This window comes from Cinclus cinclus, chromosome Z (assembly GCF_963662255.1).
Source record: "Cinclus cinclus chromosome Z, bCinCin1.1, whole genome shotgun sequence".
Taxonomy (NCBI): Eukaryota; Metazoa; Chordata; class Aves; order Passeriformes; family Cinclidae; genus Cinclus; species Cinclus cinclus.
The window spans coordinates 63141397-63162060 of NC_085084.1; the positions used below are offsets into that span (position 1 = coordinate 63141397).

At 39.4% G+C, this 20664-nt stretch overlaps 1 protein-coding gene across 5 annotated transcripts; it reads right to left on the reverse strand.

The window, feature by feature from the left end:
• Positions 1-1535: 1535 nt before the first annotated feature.
• CDK7 (cyclin dependent kinase 7) lies at positions 1536-19363 on the reverse strand. 5 transcript variants are annotated; one of them, XM_062512730.1, is made up of 12 exons: positions 19225-19363; positions 18964-19023; positions 15874-15907; positions 14011-14078; positions 12200-12268; positions 10781-10891; positions 8908-9026; positions 7793-7892; positions 6189-6275; positions 4302-4451; positions 2543-2690; positions 1536-1742 (listed from the first exon to the last, which is right to left on the reverse strand). In XM_062512730.1, the coding sequence occupies exons 1-12, from the start codon at positions 19282-19284 to the stop codon at positions 1717-1719; spliced, it is 1032 nt and encodes a 343-aa protein (XP_062368714.1). In that variant the 5' UTR covers positions 19285-19363; the 3' UTR covers positions 1536-1716. The 5 variants fall into 5 exon arrangements, with proteins under 5 accessions (XP_062368714.1, XP_062368715.1, XP_062368718.1 ...); XM_062512731.1 differs by lacking the exon at positions 6189-6275; XM_062512734.1 differs by lacking the exon at positions 15874-15907 and having other exon boundaries at positions 19225-19255.
• Positions 19364-20664: the final 1301 nt, after the last annotated feature.

Sequence of the window (20664 nt, forward strand, 5' to 3'; positions counted from 1 at the left end):
CTCCATATACTAATACACTGACTGCCCTTCTAACTTGATACCTACTCGGCAACTTTTGCCAGTAGGAACTTACAGGATTGCTACTTGTTCTAGTGGAAAAGGTCTCCTTCAGGGAAGGGTATTGTCTAGACAGATACAGCTTTTTTACAAGAAACTGTACTCCTTTCCTAAAGCAGAACTGACAGAATACTTAACACTGTCCCTGTCATACAAACCTTATCTGTTATACCCAATAGTAGGGACCATATCTGTTTTAGGGGCTGAAGGTTTCCAGGCTTTTAGGACCAGTTAGAAAAATATACTAGATAATCAAATGCAAAAAAATTTACAGTACTCCTAAATCCCTCTTCCCTATTCAGATTAACTATTTTTGAACCTGTACCAGTGAGAAGTAGGACTGTAGTTATCTTAAAACTTTAGCCTGCAATGATGAGGGTGATGTTTGATTAAGCAGACAATAAAAACTTATACAACTAATATTAATGGATAAAACTTTTCTCTACAGTGTCAGTTAGATCTTAGGAAATCTGTTGACTTCTCAACTGCCAACAAGCAATACAGAACACATAAGTGTACTGGGAAAATACTAACTCTTCTCCCTTATGAGGCCTAATACTTCACATTAGCTCAAGTAGCAGCAAAATGAAGGAACACACAAGCAAGAGGATGGTTGCTGCTCCTCTACAAGCCTCAAAGTCCTGCATTATTACATTTGGCCACAAAATTAGGAAAGAACATTGAATGCAGTACAAATGCAGAAAGATGACAATGGCTCAGCAGGTATCCCTGAGACTGACTGTACAATAGCAGTGGGCACAGAGGTAAGATGCAGCAACGGCATATATAAGCTTGGTTCTCTCCACTGCGGAAGTTAGACTACCCAGCAGAAAGCTTGCTACCTCTTCATGCTGGAATTCAGGCAAAGCTGAGTCCAGTGTCTGCACTATAGATCGTTCTACAGACACAGGGTGACAGAAGAACTAGTATAGTTCTCCCAGATGGATCTGCCTCCTCTGTCTCTCACGGCAATCTTCAAGGCTTTGAAGGAACAGCATTTCTCTATTCTCAGGTAACCTCCCACAAGACTAGAATAGGGAAAAAAAAAAAACCCTCCAAACAATTCACATTCAATCTGCACTTCATACTGTTTCCAAGGCAGTGGATGTGTCTTTGGAGAAGTCTTAATGCATGACTGCTGAGAGAGAATATGCAAACTCATTTGTTAATACTTCAGTCTACTAACTGGAACAAAAAAAAAATCATCCTCTGTATCCCTTTCCTTACAGGGATACATTTTTATTACAGGTCTGGAAGACAGTCATATGTTCATCTAAGTTGCATGTGAGAAGAAAATGTTATTTGTTATTTTCACCCTTAAGATATACATCTGTACAGGATAGCATGTGATTCAGCACAGAGGTTCTGAAAACTAGTCTGTTAACACCTGTAGCCTGCAAACAGTTCTGACAGCTATTGTCTCAGAGCATAACTCAAAGGACAAGACAACAAACCAGAAAAAGTAATCTGTTTTTCTTAAGAACGTTTTTATTGAAAAAAGAAGGGCTAATGAAACTTTTGCTTTCAGTAAGGAAATAGTTTATAAATATTTTACATATTAAAACATTAAAAAATAACCATCCAGCAACTATTACAGTGTTTTATCAATGGCTGGGACTTGGAGCATTTTCAGTCATTTTCATTCGTCATCCACAGCAATCAAAAAATCAGTTTTTTTGGTAATCCTGAAAAGTGTAAATCACATTGTTAGCAAAATACAGAAATCCAGCCCCCTCCTCAAGGTATTCTCAAGCTCATATTGAAACTGAGTCTCATGCTGGCAATACCAAAGAGGTGATGTTAACCTGACAGCTATCACCTAGCATATTCCAGCTGTTGAGCAGACCAACTCCAAGGTTAAGAATAGTATTTGCCTCCCTAATAGAAGGCTCAGGTAATTTACTGTCAGATACAGATCTTGAGTCCTGAGCACTTTTGCTGCCACAAAGACATGACATACATGCTACTGTCTGGGGAAGAGAGGAGGTAGGTCACAGAAGTGTGCTTAATATTCCTTATGCAGTGGTCTTAACAGTTAACTTCCTTAACTTAAGACAGAGTGAGCAGAGATCTCTCCTCTGAATCTGATCTACACTTTCCAGCCTGTCATTTCACAGATTATCACGCTATGTTTCAGACTCTCTCTTTCTCTTATTTTTAAATGGTGTGTAGTTAAATTAATTCCACCTGAGTAAGATGTCTCGGGTAAAAAAGGTTCATCATAACACCCTGTAATTTAGTGAGGAGCACCACTCTCCATTACAGAAATTAATGGAATAGGGTTATTTCTTCTAACAGACTCCTAAGAGCTATGTTTGCACTAATTCTGTTAGAACACAGAACTAAGACCCCAAACCATACATCATTAAAGGCCAGTGTCCAGGGAATTAGTTCATTTAGAGAGCTTTTCTTCTGAAACACTGGTAGCATCCCATTGTCTGAGCATGTAGCTTTATTTAAAACTGATGACATATTACAAAGTTACCTTGATCTATGCCTTCTGTTCTTTTCCTTTTTAAATTTAAAAGTGCATGTTGTTGCTCCTTTGCAGCTTCTGCAGGACAGTTGGGTCTTGGCAGCTGATTTCCTGGAGTGGGCGCTGGTCGGTTACTGAAATACTTCTGTTTCAATGCCTTAATGATAATCAAAGAAAAAGAAATAAGTAATTAGTATGAAGTGCCATTTATAAAGAGACTGTAGTGAAACTAAGCACTTTTAATTGGGACTTAAACGACTTGAACACTTTTATACTACAGGGTGGCCTTGGGGCAAATAAAGATTGTGTTCACAATTACTATCCATCCCACATGGATCTATTAAGCAAGGGGCAATTGTGTACTCCTATTTTTAACTAGTGCTCAGACATCCTGACAAAACTAGATTATTTTGTAAGAAGTTTGTATAAGCGACTTCTAGCTTTGAAGAGCTTACATTCTGAATAGGCAAATCAGATGAGAAGGATAAAAAAGAAAGTAAGAATAAAGAAAAATTAAAGGAATATTTTTGAAGTCTTGATCAGGTTCAAGTTCTGGACACCACTTGTTTTGTCAGCTTTAAGATGGGTCTTTCCCCAATATTTCTTTAACTGCACTGTTTCCACCCTGTAAACTGTGAGAAAGACATCACTCATATTACAGCAGAAGACAAACACTAGTCAGCAAGATTGGTTTCATGTAGTGGAATTATATACCTTACTTTAAATTTCAGGAACCATGATATCTGGTTAACAAAATGTGGCTGTCTCTTAGGTAATCATTACTCATGCCAGTTACATAATATTCAATGTCAGCTATAAATCAAACCAATACAGTAAGCACAAGTTGTTTCTTGTCTTAAACTGTGGAATTGTCAGTAAAAAGTTTAGACTAAAAAAGTGTTATATATTCAAGTCACTATTCTACAATATGACCTGAAAAATTATTTTGTGAACTATCACAGAGATGTCTCAAGCATAGCAGAACCAATTACCTAGAAACTTATACTGAATGTTGTTAAAGACAGTAGCCAAAACAGCCTGAAAGTGCTCTGAAAAAGTATTCTAGCAAAAAGATACATCATAAATGCACTAATTTCCTGGATTCAGATCTAAACAGCAATGAGGGAGTCCTGACCCTAAGAGGACAGCTGTGTATTGCATGCTTCTCTATCAGTGGAAAGTAACACACATAAAGAAAGACAGTTTGCTATCTGCCAACTAGTATATCTTCCTCATCACAGAAATCTGTATTGTTAACTAGAACATTCTGCAAGATTTTTCTTCAAAGTCCTTCATTTCTCCCTGTCAGGGAGTAGTGAAATTGAAATTATCATGGGAAAGGATAATTAAATAAGAATGATGGCTAATCACAGCAGAGTTTTATGTTTAAAAAGTACCACAGAAGTTTAACAAACATTGAAGAAAAGACTAGATGAAGTAAGGAGGAAAAACCTTTCAAACTCAGAAAGAAAGATAAGCTATGTTAAGACTTAACCTTCAAGTTTGAGGTGACTGAATTGAGCATGTTAAACATGACTATTGGAAGGTTCTCGTGGCTCATACATATTTTATTTGTCTACCTTGACTCTACACTGGGAATGGAGGTGATCCATGCCTTTCACAGTTCTCTCTATGAAACAATGGGATTATGTTTGTAGTAATTTATGTGGTGTTTCATTTCAAACCTGGTTTACTGGCTTCAAAACACATTTATCTGATATTAACAATAGTTTAATGAATATTAGGAGATACCCCAATTGTACTGTACCTGAGTAGCTGTTACTCTGGTGCAAGGATTAAATGTGAATAAGCCTTGAAGAAGACTGAGTAGATCATCACCAGCTGCACTGAAGATATGTTGAAGTGGCATTCCAGGGAAAGGCTTAAATGTGACATAATCTGGAAGACTTGTCATACCCTACAAAGACCAAAAATGGAATATGTTTTCCCCAAAGAAAGAGTTAAGCATTTCACAGAAAGGGAACTTCATATGGCTGTCTTTCACCAGAAGCAACTCATCTTTCAAAACACAATGCTAACACTTAGCACTGAAATAAATATTTAGGTCACTAAAATAAAGTAAGGATAGTAATAGTAAGTCATAAAAGCTTTTTTAAAATAACTGTTACAGAGTAAAGCAACTTCCCAAATGACTGTCCTTCCCTTGCTTTACTTGTGACCAGTCAAAAGAAAAAACTGCTAAAGGAAGTATGAAAGAATTTTATACTGGGTCAGACAAATGAAATAAAACTTATTTTAGTGAATGGACATGGAGGGAGGGAGGGAGAGAGAGAAAATATTTGCAAAAGAGTCCGTCTTCACTTTCTCTACATTAATAAGTTAGCTGAACATCATGTGCATTTTGATTTTAAATGCACAACTGAAATTTTATATGGGCAATGGGAGGAGGAAAGGAAAACATGCACCAAGCAGTTAAACAAAAAATTAACTGTGTACTTTTTTGTCCTTTAGGTATGAAATCAATCCCATTATGTTCACATTCCAGCATAAAAAATTACACAGAATATTAACAATTACACCAACGTAATGCTTTTGTAGTGTTTTAAATATCTAAAGACTTAGTTATCACACTTCAAGTTCGTCTAAGTAAAATAAAATATTAATGCAAAGCCAAAAATGGGTTCAATCAGCTATAATCTTGATAGTAAAAGTTTCAATTTTTAAAATGTGTTTAGAAATCTACTTGGGAATGCACAGTCTTTGTTGTGCTAGCCAATCTCCTATTCTCTCTTTTCCCCACTTGCATCTTAAATCTTCCTCTCCAAAGGAAGCAGAAATGTCATTGCAAAAACCTTAATGCATTCCATTTAGAAACCTTGAGAAATATCAGAATTGTGGGGGGCTAGCAGTGCCTCACACAGCAGTTCTCCATTTGGCTACAGCTCCATTTTGCCATCATTCCAGCACCACTTATTTACAATAAGGAAAAGCTGCATGGAAAGGGAGCAGAGGTGAACAAGTCCAACATGTGCTTCCACAACTCAACAACAAAAGACAACAGCCTGATCAGAGAATTCAGGACTCCCTGTGCCTGGCAGCTGGTACAAGTTGCTCATCAGACATTATGTCCCACTTCCTGTCACTCTGTTTAATAACAATGGTTAGGTAGGTCATTGTCTGACCTGACAGTAAGTTTGGCCTGGTGTTACTTAATTTGCTATCATCTCGGAAAATTCTACTACTGATTTGCATTTGTTTCAGGATCATTACTGAGGCAAACTGTTTATCCCTAAAGATGTTAGTCTGTGTTTCTTACTATCCCCAAACTATAATTTACCAATGCCAACTTAGGTCCCTACAAACCGTTCCTGCTTCTGAAAGTGGTTAGTCTTCCAGGTTAAAGCGTGCTAATTAAGCAAGCATTTCAAAAACATTAAGCAGCAACAATAATCTCACACAAGTAACCATGGGAAACTATGCACTCAGAAAGGAAATTAAGAAGTGTTGATAATGTCAGTATTGACCAGAGGTTTGCCAAGAGAAACAACAAATCTCAGCTGCTACATGAGATGAAGCAACTGCCTTCCAAAAACAAAATCTATTTATGTATTCTGGTATAATAATTTAATTTCAGGAGCTAACACAGAGTGTATCAAGTAAAAACAACGTCAGTACATTAAACAAAAAGGCTCACAGGCCATTGTTCTTCTGTTGGAGTCCCCAGTGTTTCAAATATCCTTGTCAGCTGGTCAAGATCAGAGTCTCCAGGCAAAAAAGGAACCTGGAAGAAGGACATGGCATTTGATTGAATTAAATCTTCTGAACTTCAATTTTAGAAAGAAGCTTGGAGTGATAACTCACAATTGCAAGGCAAAAATTCACTGTATACCATCTTCCCACAAAGAGGTACAATGGATATTTGAGGTATTCTACTTATTCTCAATCAAATTCTGAAGGTTTCCTGAACCCAGGCTTGGTATCACTGAGTTGACAGCAGACAGCTTAAACGTAAGATTACACCACAACCACATTAATGTGAAATTTACTAAATGCAGAAAAGATTTTATATCTCAGTTGTCTCAGTTGGTCATGGCGATATTTTACCACCTGTTCTCTGGAGTTAGCTTTTATACATATTTAAAGTGAATTATAACTGGATTACACAAGTTAGCCTTAGGAAATTAAATCAGGCGGGAGAGTAAAGACCCACTAGGACAGAAAGCTGATCAGAATCACATGTCATTTAAACAAAGCAGAAGACTTAAAAGGAGATATCTACCCAGACCAACTTCTAGCTCACATATCAGGCACACAACGCAAGTAAAAAAACTGTGGTGACCAAAGCAAACTTATGAAGAATTAGAGGAAGTGTTTAATTAACTAGGATGGAAAAACCATAATGGATATCTTTAGTAGACAGCATATTAATTGTGGCATCATGAAAGCCCCTTGAGTATAAACTGCTTTCATAAAAAGCTCCCAGAAGATGCACTGTCCTGAAAAAGGACACACACATTTAAAAACATCACAGTGATCAAAACTGAATCATAATACACTTACTGTTTTGTGACAAACCAAAGAATCAACTGAATTCAAGAACTATTGGCTTGCTAACATTGCTTATATGTAATCAACTTTAGCAGATCTAATGCATATTTATGTGTCCATCACCAGTGCTGCTTAAAGAGCCACTGTACATTTCCATATCTGAACTGCCAATCAAATTGAACCAGCACATCTATTTGGTGTGACCAACTCAGGTAGAAGGTTTCTTTCAAGGTGTTTTCACACAGAAAGTTCTTCAGTCTGGTTATAATATGGCCACAAAAGCATCCAAAGGTGCAGAAACCACACAGAAATCACTTAGTCATGGAAGATAAATTATACTGCAGGTTACTTCATTACTTCAGCCATGGAATAAACCCACAATCAAGGTATTGGTGATTAAACTTGAGGAACAGTGTATAAGGGAGAGCATGTATCTATGATGTTAAATTTCTAGAAGGGTAGTGAACTAAAACAGGTGTCAAGAGTTACCTATTTGACCTTGCTCAAGGCAATTCTGTGACAGTTTGTTACAACTTTTTTGCTCAGCTGTTTTTAAAGACTTTCAGTGCTTGTGATGTTTATGAAGCCTCAGTCTACTCCAAAAAAGAACATTTTCATTACAGTTAATAAGCTTTTGGAAAGATTCTTCAAGCCTGTGCTCACCTTCTGCTTTCAGCAGGAAGAAGAAACCCATAAAAAGCTGTAGTGAATGGAAGGGAAAATACATAATGCTTACATTTCAATACTTACTCTGAGGAGCAATTCAGCTAAAATACAACCAACAGCCCACATATCAACACCAACACCATACATTCTAGCCCCAAACAATAGTTCTGGGGCTCGGTACCACCTGAAAAGAAAACACATTTTGGAAGAATTACCTGGCCTTGTTCAAATGCTACATATTGTAGAAATGCAAAAGCTAAAAAAGGGATATTAATTCTGCCTATATACTTTTCAGATATTGAAGAGCTGTATTCTGCAAAGTGTTTTGTTTAAAAAAAGAACAAACAGATTTTTGCACATGTCCCCACAGGGCCATGTACAACTACAGATGAACTGCAGTTTCAGCTGACCTGATCACAAGTATTGAACTGCAGATATGCAAGGAAGAAAGCTCTTAACATGCAGGTAAACCAAAATTTTCTTAAAATTCTATATTGAATAAATCACAGCAATACAGAATTCCTCCTATCTTCTAACAATCTCCACATCAAGAGACCTAAGTACACAGACCACTTTTATGTGAAATAAGGCTTGCTCTGAAACAACTGCTCACACTGCCTAAGAACAATCAAGTTTAATGACTGACATTGCATTTGACACAGCAGAATTTTCGTCTTTTGAATAAAGATTAAAACAGATTGGCCTGAATAGTTTTAGCATCAGCAGTCAGAAAGCAACACATTGCACATATTGCAGCTCCACTTTTCATAGCATATCTTAAATAAACATGGCGTAAAAAAAAATTACAAATATTTTCGTTGGTTCAAGTGTTTGTCTCAAAACAGGTAATGTGACTAACTCCAAAAATGGCCCTAGGTTCTGGTGATTAGCAGAAAGTAGCAGCTGTCCTGCTCCAAAATCCAGGCTTATAAGCAGATACTATTTTCACACACTTCAAAAAAGCGTAATTTTGATAGCTAGGACAACTACCCTCACAGATGCATACTCTAGCAGGTCTTACTGAGACTTTGTTAAACAATGCTTCCTTGTGGTTTTGTTTTGGTTTTTTTTTATGTGGCACTGTCACATCATATAACCAGATGTGGTACCTAGTACATTGATTTGATATAACACATTTCAAGAAACACCTATAAAACAACTAAACAATCTCTGTGTGCAAAACAAAGAGAGTATCTTACCTTGTTACTACTTGGTGTGTATAAACTCTATTTGGGCTTCCAAAAGATTTTGCCAAGCCAAAGTCAGCCAATTTCAAAACTCCATTTTCATCTAGCAGCAAGTTATTTGGTTTAAGATCCTGTAAGTATTGAAAACAAATAAAGAGATTTGTCAGTATTGACAAAAACAGACATATAATGAATCTCCTGGCAGACATGTTGTAACAGTATTGTAAAATGAAAGATTTGATTCTATCCCAAAACCTGTATTGTGAACAAGAAGTTTTAAAAACCCCAGGAAAGAAGTATTTTATCATATATGAAAATCATAATGAGAGTGTTGGGGGTTGGTTCTTTCCCTTTTCCCTCTGTGGAATTTTCCCCACTGTCATGCTAAGATACCTGTTGACCGGGCCCTGGTGGCAAGGGGGGAGGGGAGAGAAGAGGGAAACCCCTTGATATCCAAACATCCAGAAGAGCAGACAGAAGGCTCTGGCTCAGCCCATTTCCCCCGCGGAGTTCGGGAGACCCTGCCCGGCTGTCTTCTCACTGTAACCTGCCACCATCCAGCACTCTGCTGAGCACCAGGACCCACACCGTGAGCAGAGAGCTCTCTCTCCATCTCTCTCTCCCCCTGGGACTGCGCTGCCATCACCCCCAGCCCTCCTGCGGCTCTGCGGGACCCGCCCGCCCCCAGCACCGGGAACTGCAGCTCAGGGAAAAGGTGCCTGCAGCCAAAAAGGGACTGGGACTGAGTTACTGTTCTGTTTGTGGGTAATTTCATAGCTGTTGTTGTTCTTGTTTGTCTTGTTAGATATACTAGTAAAGAACTGTTATTCCTACCCTCATATCTTTGCCTGAGAGCTCTCTTAATTCCAAAATTATAATAATTTGTAGGGAGGAGGGACCATACTTTTTCATTTCAAAGGGAGGCTTCTGCCTTTCTTAGCAAACACCTGTCTTTCAAACTAGGACAGAGAGCCATTTGAATATTAACACATTTAAGCTGCAGAGTTTGAAAAAGCCTCCTGATAGCTTTTATCTGCAGTTATCTGCATAGCTACCAACTGAATAATAAAAAGACCTGGCCAATGCTTCAAATAGTGGCAGAAATCACAGAAGTCACATAGTTCAATACGTCAGCTGTGTATTGTGGGTTGACCTCTGACCAACAGAAAAATATCAACACAGCCATTTGCTCTTTCTTGCCTCATCACATTCAGTAGTACAGGAAAGAGAGGATCAAAAGCAAGAAAACTGTAGGAGCAGTATAAAGGCAGTTTAACAGGTGAAGGAAAGAACCAAAAATCCAAGCAAACAAGCAGGGCCATGGAAATTGCTCATCACCTCCTAACGCGAGAGTGATAAACAGTCTCCAGACACCAGCCAGCTTGGAAACCAGAATTCCATCTTTTTCCTCTACCCCAATTTTTACCACTGACTAATGCTTTACATGACATGCAGTACTCCTATGGACAACTTGTGTCAGCTGGCCTGGCTGTGTCACCTCCTCATTTCTAGCCCCAAGTCTATTTATCAGGGCAAGGACAGAGTGGGAAAAAGAGAAAGTCTTGATACCGATAGAAAGGAGAAAGCCTCAAGAGTTCAGCTGCTTTGGAAAAAGACCAATCCATCCCAGGCAGATCCAGCTCACAGTGATAATAAAAGTCACATCTAACTGGAGAACCTTTTATGTAAGTATCAACATCATAATCACATCAGTAAATCTTAACATTTCTGGTACTGCTATTATGTCTCCAAAACAGGAAGTATGAATACTTAGGGAATGAGAATGTCTGAATTCCAAAATTACCTTTGCTGGGCTTTAGACTCTAAATCCACCCAATGTGGTTTTTGTTGCAGGATGAAGGCTGTCAATTTAGTACATGCTTACCCTGTGGAGAATCCAATGCTGATGTAAATATTCTAATCCTTGAAGTGTCATGAGCATATATGCTTTGATGTGAGACTGTGTCAACACAATGCTTGTATCCTTGATAATAACCTGCAAATTGTTAAAATTACAGTAAAACTCAGCACACAAGTAAACTTATTTCCATTCTTTCAGCTCAAGAGTTATTCCAGCCTTAAGCAGGCTTCAAATTGGCAGTCACATATTCTCTGCCGTTTCACCCTTTTTCCAGAAAGGCAGGTCAATCCTGGAGATCAGAAATTGAAATGGGGGGGTCCAGATAGCTTACGTGAACTTTGCATAACCCGACAATGTAAAAATGTGCGGGAAACAGAAGTTTAGTATTTAATCTCAGCTACATGTTGATGCCCAAACCTCCAGGACAAAGATTTACACATCCAAATGATGAATGTGTTACTAAACTTGAAATTATGTTTCCACTTCTTCCTTCTTTCTCTTTGCAACCTACACAGCTAATCTTTGTAAATACAATTATTTCCTCCTCTATTTCCAAAAGGACCAGAGGATATGGCCACTTTACTGTATGTTAAAAAATCTACTTAAGTTTTCTACATTCTTTGACTTTTAATGTTAAAATTCAATGCGAACAAATCTTGTTTGTTAATACTACTGTCTTGTTCAGTAATAGCCTTCCCTAAGATGAGTTACAGAAGAGCTAAGAGTGCACAGAGTGCATGCATGCAGCATATGCTTAATCACAACAGGCAGTAGTCTCAGGGGCAGCCTGAGTGATGCCACAATCTAGTTTAAAGTCTGCACACCACAGCACCATGCAATACAGGAGTATTTAATTTTTCTTTGTACACCAATCTTCTTCATCTCTAAACTCTGCATAACTACTATGTAAACAGAATGAATCCTCTAAAAGTCTACTCATCACTAACTTCTATTAGCAAAAATCTGATCTAACCTTTTCAAGTCTTGGATGCATCTAAATTTCAGCAAGCCTGAATCCATAAGGTACTGATTTGCAATAACCTAGCATTGTGACATTTGAAAACATGTTTTAAGTGCACACGATTTTACTACCAGATCATCTCTTACTGTATTTTAGTGTCACACTTATGTTTGATATCATGCTTATCAATTGCATTACAGAAGCAATGATCTGTGCCGGAGGTTCTACACTCTGACTGGAGTTCCAGAAAACTAACATAGTAAACACAGTTGGTTTCTTTAAGATCATGATGACAAGTGTTTAAAATCAAATGAGAACTCATAAAAACTGAAATTACTCAAGCTACTTTTAAGACGTGATCTTCATCAACTGACATAATAAAAGTCTCCTTTCTAATATGGGCAAATATAAGCCTGTTAAAGCAGCACTTTCATAAACCATCTTAAGATACTGAAATAAAAAAGAATCTTTAAAAATTTTACCTCTAGATCTGTTTCCATAAAATCAAACACCAAACTAATATTTGACTTGTGTCCAAATGCATCAATAAGCTGCAAAACAAAATACATTATTATTAAGCATGTTCTGATTTTTCCAGTTTTCTGAAATTCAACACCACTGTAGTCTGCATGTGGATTTTCATCTTACTGAGAACTGGTTTAAGTTTTCTGACTTGTAACACAAAAATTCTTTTTCAGTTTTGCTTCTTAAGGCAGTTTCTAAACCAGAAAAAATCCCCTTTCAGTACGGAAGTAACATTTTACATTATACCCTTCCTTTCTGGAGACAGGAAAAAAGAGAAATAATTAACTTTATCATGTTAACTATAACAAATAATGTAATGCACACCTTGTCTTCAAAACTTTACTGTTCTACAAAATTCTTACCCTTTACTGAGACAAGACTAAGTTTGCCCATGGAGTCAGCTTTGCGTATCAGTTTCCTACAAGCATACAGCATTTAGAAATTTTAAGTGTTAAGCTTATTAGCTTCAGATATTTTTAGATGTGTACTCATTTTTGCAGCTGGTTTTCCAAGATAAGTAAAACTCTCTGGAAAACATCCAAACAGCCTTTTCTTAGGATGAAGCTGTGTAATAACATCATCGATTTCTAATTTGAGATAACACAACTGTGATGTTGAGCAAAAGCAAGAGATTATCTAGCCTGGTATTCTTCTGTCAAGATGAGGAAGGTATGTTCTCCCTGGTGCAGCTCATTCCTTAGTCTCAGTGCGATGACCACATGAATTGGCCAATTGCATGATACTTGTTTGGATAGTTCATAACAGCAGTGACTGTGCCCCTTACAGTCCCAAAACCCACACAGGTTTTGTAAAGACTACTAAGAGGGGCACAACACAGTCTCATTTTTAGAATCTGCTTATGGAAGTCCTGACCACAAATTTGTCTAACTTTCTTGAACTGTTGATGCAATTTGCTTCTTCATGGCAACACACGAGTGAGCCAGTACAATTTCCTCTCCTGCTGCCAATAGGTTTTAAATGCATCTCTTGTTTCTAGGACAATGGGGTTTGGAAATAACAATTTTGCATGGATATCACCTATCATCTTGGTTTTGTAGACCTCCCCATTTACAGCCTTTCCCACTCCAAAGTGATGAATTTCTCATTTTTTCATAAAGAATATGCTCATCCCTATGCCATTTTAGTTGTCATCCGCTGCATATTCTCTAACCTCAATAACTAAAGCAACCACTATGAAAGTAGGCTCACAATCCAGAAGAGAAGCACATTTCCCCTTTGAAAATTATATGGAAAATTCATTTTTCATGTACTTAATCACATTTGACACTTTCTAATTATCACTATAAGCTAACTTTAAAATGTCTTTATCTCCAGTTGGGTATCTGTAGGTCTAAGTCTACCAAAATGCAACTGCAACTGAAAAGATACCAATTTACTCCTTCCAAAAGGGATTTTAAACATTGTATCTTTGTGCTAAAATAAGCATATTACTGAAAAGCCATATGACTTCCCTTTCACCATTGCTTAAAAAGCCTGCTTTTTGACTGTCACCAGTTCCATATGAAGCAAACAATCAGGTAAATTCAGCACTGCATTCATTAGCAATTTATCAGAGATGCAAAATCAAATGATCTACATTTTCACAATTCTTTCACCATTAATATCTATGTAGGCCAGGCTGAAAACTAAAAGGACTGAAAAAAAATACTTTGCCTTTGTTATTGAAATAGGCACTTTGCCATAACAACTGTTGAACTATTGAAATTATTTGAAGGTTGAGTCTAAAACTAGCATTTATTTTACTTACACCAATAATATTTGGATGGCTTAGCTCCTGTAACAGTTTTATCTCCCTGAGGGCAGTCCTGTTGATTCCTACATTGACGGAAAGAAAAGAAGATGAAAGAACAAAATAAAACCTTTGGATTAAGCTCCAAATAAACCTGTCCTCCTGCTACTCAAAAACTATTTACTACTATAAATTACATTCTTAACACTCAACAATTCGCAAAATAACAAGGGCGTTGTCATAACTAAGTAAACTGCTGCAAAATTAAAGTGGGCATGCACTTTCTTCCACAGCAAATCCATCTCACACCACAGTAATCATGCTTAGATTATGAAGCAACACATCTACATTTTGGTAAAAAGAAAAGTCCTAGCCAAAAAAAAAAAAATCACTTTTTTTAGATTGTTGGAAGGCTTGCTTTGATTTTCATCTTGCAAACATCAGTCCCTCAACACATCTCACTTCCAGAAGGAGGTATACTGTCAAACCTCATGAATATCTTTTCTTTTTGATACAGTGTTATCTAATAATACAAGGCACATATTTTTCTGTATTCATGCTATAGTATATGTAAAGCATAAAAGAGACAACCTGCTTACTATTGCTTGCATCTTCTCATAAGCAAATTTTATAGAGGAAAATCAGGGGACAACAGGGAGAAAACAGTGCCCTTCAGCAGTCAAACTGATGGCACTGCATCAAACCATGATTCCTGCAGGGTACCAATTCCTCATTCAAGAATGCTAGTATGTGTGGTTTTTATGAAAACTGGCAAGCAAATGCTCCTGTGGTGCATCATGCAGGATGCTGCACAAGAGATGAAAAATAGCGCTCTCCCAAAATCCAAGATATGATTCAACGCCAAGACTAGCAAAGTTTTGGGCTAAGATACATGGATTACTTCACATTCCTGCTTCGCCTGTTTAAATTTCCTATTTTGCAATCAAATTAACAAAGGCTATTTTTGGGTGGGCACAGTCCTAGAGGAAAACCAAAAAGCATGCCATGTCATCAGATTAACACAGGGAAAGCAGATATGATCATTATTATTAATGACATCTTTTATCTACAGCTAGACACTGTAGAGCCAAAAGTAATGACGGTCCCCAAGGGCCATTAGTCCACTGAAGGCCAGGTGGATCATGACTCAGGCAGCTGGCTCAATTTTGAGACTCTGGGATGAGTGACCAGTTTCTCTTTGAAAGAAAGGAACTAGAGAGTTGATAGCAAAGACTCTTCACTTGAAAGCTGAGAAGCTGATGAAGGAGTCCTGAAGGACAGCAGCCTGTACACAAAAATCTGCTTCACCACATAGGCCATAAGCGAAGACCAAAATTACTTGGTTTCAATTTGCCATATCCATGCCTAGAGGCACAGAGCTGGTCACAGCACATCCTCTACAGCACTGAACACAAAAAGGACACTGAGACAAGAGTTTTGATCTTGGTTTTATCCATTTGTGCCTCTGCACATATCACAAAAATAGAACAAAGGAAACATTTGAAAACAGACTTAAATACTCTCACTCATCTTAAATATTTAAGGCATAGAGAAGTATTGATGCAAAAAGGTATTCTAAACTCAGTGCTGTTATTATTATTATTATTATTATTATTATTATTATTATTCTATGCTACATTAATGTTTGAATTCCATTAAAATTGAGAAGTCATATACTCAAATTCACACATACACCATGCATGCAGGTATCTATGCTGCTTTTGGTTATCCCTGCAGTTTGTGAAGCAAACATCTACTAAGCCTTACAGCAGGCAGTGAGCTCAATTTTATCTGCCAACTGTATGGGAAATTAATGTATCAATTCAAAAACAAAGCAAACAAAGCACAGCTTCTACAGCATGAATTTATTTTAAAACTCACCATCTTTAGCTTCTGATCTATGCCCCAGTTTAATCTGAAAATAAATATTTCACGTTAAGTAAAATTCAGATGGTGAGGAATATATTTTTTAATATTTCTCCTCTAAGACAGAATGAGTTTTAGTATAATTAAGCATTTTACCAGCTGGGTTGGTTTTAGTGTTTATTTCCCCCTTGAAAACAACTACTATCTCTACAGCATTGGTTTTTACAAAAAATAGCCACAACAGGACTAAATACAGACATAATGCAAACTGACAGTATAAACTGCTTTGTAGCCATGAAGCTTTATTATATCACTAAAGAGCTTCTCCTCAGGGAGAAGTGAGAGCTAAGTAATTGACAGATTATCTCAGAATGATTATAGCAAAACTAGCATAGGCTGTGAACTTGGGCAGACTCTAGGTCATTTTGTCTCAATCATCCAATGCCAAAACATCAAGTCCAGAATCCTACCATTGACATTTCCAGATGATAAAAGTTAAGAACATATTCCAATACAATAAAGAAAGCTCTTCACCACAGCCTCTACCAGTAGCAACCATAAAAGAGAAGTATTGCCATGCTAAAAGGGATTAGTGGATTAAACAACATTACTTACTGTTGATACAATTCAACTTAAGTCTTTAACTAAAGAAATCACTGTAATATGCATTTTCATCCCTTAAAAAAACAGCTGAAGACCCATTTTTAATACAAAAACTTCCTGCAATCCCTTCAGATAGTAACAAGTGAAATACTTTATGACAACATAAACATCATTTGTACTCAAACAAATATGTTGGAGATCCAAGACACTTCATAAAAAAAAAAAACTATCACGCTAGATAAAGGACATTACTGGAAAACTCTCCAGTCTAGTAAGGCCCTCCGATTATTATTCATTATCAGTTGTTCAAGCTGGCAGCAACACAGTAAAAAATAAAAGACCAAAGGCACTCCACAGAGAATTCAGGGCCCCAGGACATTTGATAGGACATGGAGCACACGTAGTGATTTCCTCAATCCTTCTGATATCAAGAAATAATACTGACAGGAATATGCAGATCCATCAGATTGACATGTGGCTCTGAGGTTGGTGCCATAAGAAAAACTTTGGGGTCTACGGCCATGGGATAATCTATTCAGTACCTGCTCACTATACCTGATGGGTTACACCTTTCTCAGACTGGAAAAAGACCTCTAGCACAGGAGCTAGCAGGGCTCACTGACAGAGCTTGGAACTGGCTTGGAAGGGAGAAAAAGAAAATACCCAGCTTGCCAGTGATGATCAGAAGGATGGTGTGTCAAAACTTGAGGAAATGACTAATGGACTACCTCCATCTGCCTCCTGAGGTGCTGGCTACAAAGTACAACACCTGAAATGTTTCTCTACCGATACACCCATCATGAGGACCAAACAAGAGCAGCTCAAAGCTTTGGCTCAGTCCCAGAGATTTGCTGTCCTTTGGTAATCATCACTTAAATTAAACCTGGTGACTGGAGTGCCCTGTTGAGCAGCTACAGGCTCTTCAGGAGACCTACACAGAATGAAAGAGGCAGGGGGTGACATCACATGTAATGGAAGGGCTGGAATGTACAAGACTCACAGTTGTCAGTGGTGCAGTTGAGAGCTTCTGGATAGGAATAAGGGACAAATAATGTCATTGTGAGAGTCTGCTACAGACCTCCCAGCCACGATGATGACACCAATGAATTCTTCTTTAAGGAACAAAGGGATGTTTCCAAACCAACTGCCCTTGTCTTTATGGATGACTTCAGCTTGCCAGAAATCAACTGGAAGCATCACACAAGAGGTACAGCATGGGTCAGAAGATTCCTAAAAACCTGGACAACTTTGTGGAAAAGGTCCTACAGGAACCACCTCAAAAAGACTCCTTTGATCTGCTGCCTGCCAACAGAGAGAATCTCATGAGCAAAGTGGAAATTGGGACCATCTTGGCCACAGCAAACACAAAGCCATTGAGGTTAAAATCTCTGCTGACAACAGGAAAGTGCCAGCAAAACTTCAACCCTGGACATGAGGAGAGCAGACTTCAGGCTGCTCAGGAACTGGTAAGTAAAATTCCCTGGGACAACATTTCTGCAGGTGCTGGGCTCCATCAGTGCTGGCTACTTCTTAAACGTCACCTTCTAAGGGCACAAGACCAGGCAGCTCCCAAATGTTACAAGTCAAGCAGATGAGGCAGAAGGCCAACTTGGCTGAACAGGGATGTCCTCTTGAACATCAGGCAAAAAAGGAAGGTGCATTCCCAATGGAAGCAGGGTCAGGTGACATGGGAAGAATAGAGAGATCCTGCTTGTTACTTCAATATTTATTAGAAAGGGAATCAACATAAGATGCCAACCTCAATGGACAAAGCTGCAGGAAACCAGGCTTTGCTAATTCTATTATTCAGGAAAACATGTCTCTAAAAATGACAGGTCTTGAGGTAACAGCATAAACCTGATTCAGGGGAGGTTTAGGTTTGATATTAGGAAAGGATTTTTCATCCAGAGGGGCTGGGCACTTGAACAAGCTTCCCATGGAAGTGGTCATGACACCAAGCCATGTTTGGACAACCGTCTTGGGCACATGGTGTGATTCTTGCATTGTCCTACACAGAGATAAGAGTTGGACTTAACAATGTTCTTCAGTCCCTTCCAACCCAGCATATTCTATGATTTTATACACTTTAAGGAACTTCATAAAGGATAACACTATGTTCTGAAGGAAATTGGGCACCACAACAACAAAAATTTAAAGTAAAAGAAAAAAAGCCACTAAAAGGTATAGTAAAGTCTGCAGTTTGGAAATGTGTGTGTGGTGGTTTATTTGTTGAATAAACCTAACAAACAACTAGAATTTCAAGTCCCAGACAATACATCCCTTCAGAAACACGGCAAAGCCACTCCCTCTTCTGGGGTGGGTGGGCATTACAGACAGGTTAACCAGACAATTTAAGCAAACTTCTCTAGAAACAAAAATGCGTATTATGTCATTCCACATCGAGTCATTAAAAAAAAAAAAAAAAAAAAAAAAAAAGCCGTTAGGTAGGTCAAGAGCAAGCAGACACTTAGAGAGACACTAAGAAGACATTCAGACACTTACCTTCTTAATAGCTACGATTTGATTGTTCGTCTTGTCCTTGGCTTTATAGACGGTGGCGAACTAGGGACAAAGAGAGAAGCCGCCGTGAGCAGGGCCTGACGGACTGCGCGAGGGAGGGGCGAGCCCTTCTCATGCCCGGGGCGGGCACCGCCCGGCCCCCCCCGCGCCCCCACCCGCCGCGGGCGGGCGGCGACACGGGCCGGGCCCAGCCGGGCTACTGCAGCCCCAGGGCCACGGGCCGCCTCCGCCACGGTCGCTCACCTGCCCCTCCCCAAGGAAGTCGAGCTTCTCATAGCGCTTGGCGCGGGCCCGCGCATCCATAGCCGGCGGGACGCGGGGCGGGAGCGGCGGAGAGATCCGGGAGCAGCCGCCGGCCTGCTCGGCGCTTTAACCCCACGGCCCCGCCCCTTCCGGGCCCGCCCCCCGCGCGCAGCGGCCCTGGGCGAGGCGCACGCGCCATTCCCGCACGGATCGGCGCGAGCTCTCAGTTCCGGTGTGTGGCGGGATGCTCACTGCGCCTGCCTGCTGCAGGGGACAGGACCCCGTCCCAGAAGCTGCTTCTGGTTTGACCCTGGTTTCGCGTCTGACATTCGGGGAAATTTCTGTACACTCTCTGCGTAGAGAGATAGTTTTTTAATTAAAATGTTATTATTCTCTGGAAAGGGGGCTCTCAGGAACTTTGTTGGGTTCTATTGGAAATTCTTAATTATACTTCTATAGTTTCTTCATTATGAACAATTACCTACAATGTAGTACTTAAAACTACCATTCAATAGCCATCAGAGATAAATACTGGAGAAACTCTCACGTGAAGATTTAATTTCCCTACATGCTCATGCTTTGCTATTAGTGTGTAAGATCAATGAAACTGTGAAGAACAGCCATCATCTCTGAGAGCACTTCAGTGTCTCTTTCCTGCCTGTAAAATCATTCCCAGTGAGTCACCCAGGTGAGTCAGTCTTACCTCATTCCCTGGAGAAGTGGTGGCATGCCTCATACTGGAGGCCATCTCTATGTTGGCTTCACCTGTTGTTGTATCAACTATCTGACGAGGTGGTGATCAGGAATAGTATCATGGCTTCACTAAAGGCACGTCTTGCTTGATCAGCCTGATTGCCTTCTATGGCATAACAACTACCTGGATGGGTAAGGGGACAGTAGTGGATATTGTCGATACCAGTAAGGATTTCAAGAGTCTGTTAACAACATCCTCATAGACAAACTGAGGGATGTGGGCTGGATTAGTGGACAGTGAGGTGGATCGAGAACTGGCTGAACAGCAGATCCCAGAGGGTCAAAATCAGTGGCACAGTGTCTAGGGGGAGGCCTGTCCCTAGTGCTGTCCCTCCAGGTTCAAGGCTGTACTGTTTAATTTATTCATCCATGACTTGCACGAAGGGGCAGATGCCTGCTCAGCAAATTCAGAGGACACAAAGCCGGGCAGAGTAGCTGATACCCCAGAGTGCTGTGCATCCCTTCAGAAGGACCTCGGTAGGTTGGAGAGATGGACAAAGAAGAAACCTGTGATATTCAGCAAAGGCAAGGGCAGGGTCCTGCACCTGGGGAGGACCAACCCCAGGCACCAGCACAGCCTGGGGCTGACTGCTGGGGAGCAGCTCTGCAGAGAAGGACCTGGGGGTCCTGGTGCACAACAAGCTGTCCATGAGCCAGCAGCGTGTCCTGGTGGCCAAGAAGGACAAT